The sequence below is a fragment of the Lissotriton helveticus genome, chromosome 3_1, assembly GCF_964261635.1.
Source record: "Lissotriton helveticus chromosome 3_1, aLisHel1.1, whole genome shotgun sequence".
Taxonomy (NCBI): domain Eukaryota; kingdom Metazoa; phylum Chordata; class Amphibia; order Caudata; family Salamandridae; genus Lissotriton; species Lissotriton helveticus.
Genome location: NC_136061.1, coordinates 394,571,889 through 394,577,032, shown reverse-complemented (window position 1 = coordinate 394,577,032; position 5,144 = coordinate 394,571,889). Strand labels below are relative to the sequence as shown.

The window sequence follows — 5,144 nt, the reverse complement described above, 5'->3', positions numbered from 1 at the left end:
GACAGTCTGAACACTTTCAGCACTTTGCTGACAGTTTGAAAACTCTAGGCACTTTGTAGACAGTCTGCACACTGCTTTCAATCTAACCGGACAGTTTGAATACTCTGTTGACAGTCTAAAAAATATGAGCACTGTATCGGTAGAAGGAACTCTCTAAGCACTCTGTTGACGGTCTGGACACTTTGTGCACTCAGTTGACAATCTGAACGCTCTAATGTTTGTGCTGCCAGTGTCAACACTCTGTTGGCAGTCTGTGCACTCAGTTGACATTCTGAATACTGAATGCTCTACATTGGCAACCTGAACACTGAGCTCTTTGTGGATACTTGGCAATATGAACACTCATGAACACCCTGAAATCTTTGTTGACAGTCTCAACACACTGAAATCTACTGACAGTCTCAACACCATGGTCACTGTGCTGGCCTGAAGTCTCTGCGTGGTCTGTTGACAGTCTGGACACTCTAAACACTCTGTGGACTGTCTGATCACTCTATTTACAGTCTGGTCACTTTGAACACTCTCCTGACAGACTGGCCACTCACTCTGTGTACTCTGCGGACAGTCTGCTCACTCTGAACAATCTTGACAGTCTGATCGCTCTGAGCCCGTGCTGATAGTCTGGCCACTGTGTGCACTCTCCTGACTGTCTGGTCACTCTGTGCACTCTCCTGACTGTCTGGTCACTCTGAGCACTCTCCTGACAGCCTGGCCTCTCTGTGCACTCTCCTGACAGTCTGGTCACTCTGAGCACTTTCTGAGCACTCTCCTGACCGTCTGGTCACTCTCTTGACAGTCTGGTCACTCTGTTAGCTGTCTGGTCACTCTCTCTGGTCACTCTAAGCAATCTCCTGGCAGTCTGGCGTGCAGGAATGCGCATTCTAGCTTAGTTGCCTGCATCTCAGAGCGCGGACTAAAAATACCCGCGGCCTCTGCCGGCGCTGCTCTTTCCTGCAGTAATAGAGCGTGTCTCCAGGACGAGGGGCCGCGCGCGCAGGAGGCATCCATATTGCATGGCTTCCCTTGCATGCACCGGTCCCAGCAGACCCCGCTCCTCCCGCACTAATGGAGGGGCCTGGCCTCGCAGCTGCCGCCTCGTGCGCGCGGCCGTCGTCGACGACCAGCACGCGCTGGCACCGGCAGCCCAGCTGTGGCTCCTGAGGGGATGTGCACAAGGGCCCCCACAATTGGGGAGAAGATGGGGGTCGCCGGTCCTGCACGGCAACGATAGGAAATAAAACATTTAGGATGATAAAAAAGACAAGTTGTGTTTATTCAAAAATCCTTTATTTACGATTTAAGTAGAAGGTGTCTTTCTTTATACAATATCTCGTTTGAAAGGGCATAGTGGTGCCATAACCTGTATGCAAAGCCCAGGCCACCAAGAGCTCTACCCCCTCCCTCCCTCCCCCCCCCCCCCCCCCCGCACCCTCAACACAAGCAAGAAGAGCGCTGTTACCGCCTGCTCACTCCTCCACCCGCTGTGCCCACCAGTACCAGCCAGGGCACCAATGGAAGGCAGGAGGGAAACACTCGCCGTAGGGGTGTCCCTGGCCACCTTCAGAGGCCGTGACGCTGCCACAGCTGCACCTGGGCTCGGACCACACACGGGACGCCTTCAAGGACCTTAATATTGGGGTATGGAGGTCGGGGTGGCTTCCTCTATCCCCTCCTCTCTTCTCACTACCCTTCCCTAAACATCTTTGAGCAACACCCAAAAAAGCATTTATTCAACCTATGGAGCGGATGGTCCTTGAGGCAGAGTTAGGTCCTAGCTCTGGGTGCCCTAGACACCCCCACTTCGTCACAGTGAGGCCAATAGACCTGCTAGACCTTCCCCACTGCTCTCAACTGGGCGACCCTCTCTCATGCAGAGTGAGAGCTCCTGGACTCCTCTGCGCGGAGACGGGGCTGCGGGAATATGTGCAGACGCTCATCTGTATGGGTACTATAGAAGCCATGTCTGTGCCTGCTCTACCAATCAACCTCAAGATTAAGGATTCTGAATTAAAAATAGGGGAAAACACCCACCATGATGTGCAGAAGAGGAAAAAACTACTCCCGGTGACCTTCTACACACCACGCAGCCCCCCTGCAGCCCTACGGGGTCTTGCAGGCCCTGAGTCGAAGATGATGTGGACTGTATTTCCCCATCTCTAATCCGCTAATCCCTATCCAATATACACTTCTACATGGCCCCATGACTTGCCCTGGGGCCCTGTCAGAATCCATGCCCTTAAGGGTTATAGGACCGCTTTTGCCTACACCATGTCCTTCTATGAGGTCCATCCATACAATCATCCCAGTGGACATTTTGCGGGCCACCGTCCGGTGTGTTGTGGCCACTAATTCTAGGCTTGTCCCTTCCACCCTCCCCTCTCATGCTAGATTGATGGTGGACTGTGCATGTGTTTTTACGCTCTGGGTCGTGGGCTCGGCCTCCGGTGCCCTGGCTTCAGTCCATAGATCCCTACTGAGCTGGGTGCAGAAGGACCTTTATACCTGGGATGTCTTGTAGGGTGGCGGGTGCTCTGGGGAGGCTGGGCCCCTGCCTTGCTTTACCCAGAATCAACCCATCCAAGAAGTGATTTCCATTTGTGCTTGTCTAGGCCAAGAAGCCCTTAATTTGTAGAGAGGATTTGCACAATGTTAATTAACATGGCTTAGGTATATATGGTATAGTTAGGGTGCATGGGGAGTCTTCGTAGGGTAGACAAAAACGTGTGCTCTCAAGAGATGTGAACTTATAAAAGCATTAATGTGCCCAACTTCCGACTCCAGTCCCCTTCAATCTCCCGCCCACGATTAACACTCGTAGCTTTATGCAACAAACCATACCTCTGGTTGTAGAATACTCCTTTTCCTGTGCAGTCCAGCCTGCACACTCACTCTCTCTCTCGCTCTATCTCATTATATATATATTTATATATATGTATGTATGTATGTATGTATAAATATATTTGTATATTATGGCAAAGAAAGTCAGAGGCCTTCACGATTGGGCACGGTCTCCTGATCAGTTTTGGATGCAGTTCCTTCCCCGGCACATATGCTGCATGTGTCCGACCAGCACTCCCCCAGACATCCATGATGGACTTGAGGGGTCTTCATGTTTATTCGGTGGGAGAACGATCCTATTCCCCCAGAAAACACGGCATGTCCTGCAAAATCAGGGAGTCACACAGCGCCAGCCCAGCATCACCCCTTTTACTAATTTGCTCAGAGTTCTATCTTAAGCTGAATTTAAAAAAAACAACAGATGTAGCATAACAACTGACTCCTCCGGAGGTGCTTGGCATGGCAGCGTCATTGCCACAGGGCCAACACCAGTTGCGTGCTCCTGGGTGGTGGTAGGTAGAACTTGTGTTCTGGTAACAACCAAAAGAAACAAACCACTCATACCCTCTCCTCTCCATTCACCTGGTGCCAAATCCTCCAAGTACACAAAGGCAGGAGAAGAAAGGAGACGCAGCTGGGCTCTTGAGAACAGCGCCAGTCCAGAGCGCCCCTCCCCCCTCTGCCAGCCAGGATCAGCGTATGATGCCCGTCAATAGCAGAATCAGCACCAGCAGAGATGCCCTCACACTAGCACCACCACTGCCGGCCGCTTGTTGCACTCCACTTGGGGGTCGGATGGGGGTCCTTCGAGTGCATTTGGCCTTTCTTTTGGGGGATGCTGTGGGCATCAGGCCAAAGCCAAACTTTTGCTGGTAGTCGGGCACATAGTCCTGCAGTTCGTGGGCATTCTTGCTGGAACCCAAGGACACAGGTTTGGAAATGCGGTTGCGGTTCTTGAGATGCGTGCAGTTCTTGCCTGTCTTCTTGTGGCCTGGGTGCGGGGCAGCTGGCTCAATGTTATGCAGACTGTGCTCCAGGTCTATGCCATACCCCTTCTCCTTGGAGGTGTGCTGGGAGTGGTGGTCTTTATGGGCCACCCTGTCCATGCTACTGAAGAAGTGGGTCTTTATCTGGTGCTGAGACTCTGTCCCCAAGCACACCATGAAGTCCTCTGCTTTGAAGGCCTTTAGGTCCTTACCCTGCATGTCCTCTGGGGTCTCGCAGATGACACTGGAGCTGGACCCCCGAAACCTCCGCAGCCAGTCCCAGAGTGACCTGGCCTTACAGTCGCAGTCCCAGGGGTTGCCGTTCAACCTGAGGAACTCCAAGGCTGAAAGGTGGGCCAAGCACTCCCCTGGAAGTTCAGAGAGACTGTTGTTAAAGAGGAACAAGGTGGTCAGTCGCTTGAGATCATGGAAGGCCCGCCGGTGAACCCACTGCAGCTGGTTCTGATGGATCAGCAGCCGATCGAGGTTGATCAACCCGCGGAAAGTGTTCTGGTGCAGATTCCACAACTTGTTTCCATGGAGAAATAAATGGCTGAGATTCATCAGGTCAACGAAGATGTCATCTTGTAAGAACTCAATGTGGTTGTCTTGCAGGTACAGATACTGAAGATTGTGTAGGCCACTGAATATTCCACTGGGCAGGGAGCTCAGCCCACACTTGTAGAGATACAGGGCATGGAGTCTAGTCAGACCCTGGAAGGTCTCTGCTGCCAGGGCCCTGAGGAAGCGGTTGTCTCCCAAGTCCAGTTCCTCCAGGCTGTAGAAGCCATCAAAGGTGGCGGGGTCAATGAAGGTAATGTTGTTGGAGTAGATCCAGAGGGTGACCAGATAGGGACTGAAGTGCCCTCTGAGGAGCATGGTGATCTGGTTGTTCTGCAGAAAGACCCTCTCGCTGCTCTCCGGGATGCCCTCCGGGATGGCTGCAAAGTTATGGGCCTGGCAGCTGACAGTCATTGGGGATGGGTAGCAAATGCAGTTCACTGGGCAGGAGACGGTCAGCTGGATCTTGAGGCCGAGCATCAGCAGGAAGAGCTCCAGGTAGTCCCCTGCAGGAAGAGAAACAGAAGAATCCGGGTTACAAGAGGAAGCATTTGAAATCCTTTTAGCAAGACTGGCTAAGAAAACCTGTTTAGCTGAACATGTCATAGAAACTCAGAGCTTCCACTTTCAGTCGCAATTGCATGCTTGTGTTAAAAAGTAGCAGTTTTAACATGTGAATCATTACCCCCACCCTCTTTGCCTCATGCCTTGAGGATCCCTGGGACAGTTGGCATGAGAAGGGATCTGGGAGACATTTTA

General features: G+C 52.2%; 1 protein-coding gene across 1 annotated transcript; it reads right to left on the bottom strand.

Moving 5' to 3' along the window:
* Nucleotides 1-1,933: 1,933 nt before the first annotated feature.
* RTN4RL1 (reticulon 4 receptor like 1) lies at nucleotides 1,934-4,886 on the bottom strand. Its single transcript, XM_078683621.1, has one exon. The coding sequence runs from the start codon at nucleotides 4,863-4,865 to the stop codon at nucleotides 3,531-3,533; it is 1,335 nt and encodes a 444-aa protein (XP_078539747.1). The 5' UTR covers nucleotides 4,866-4,886; the 3' UTR covers nucleotides 1,934-3,530.
* Nucleotides 4,887-5,144: the final 258 nt, after the last annotated feature.

Coding starts and splice junctions, on each gene's coding strand:
- RTN4RL1 (XM_078683621.1), bottom strand. CDS start 4,865: ATGCTCGGCCTCAAGATCCAGCTGACCGTCTCCTGCCCAGTGAACTGC.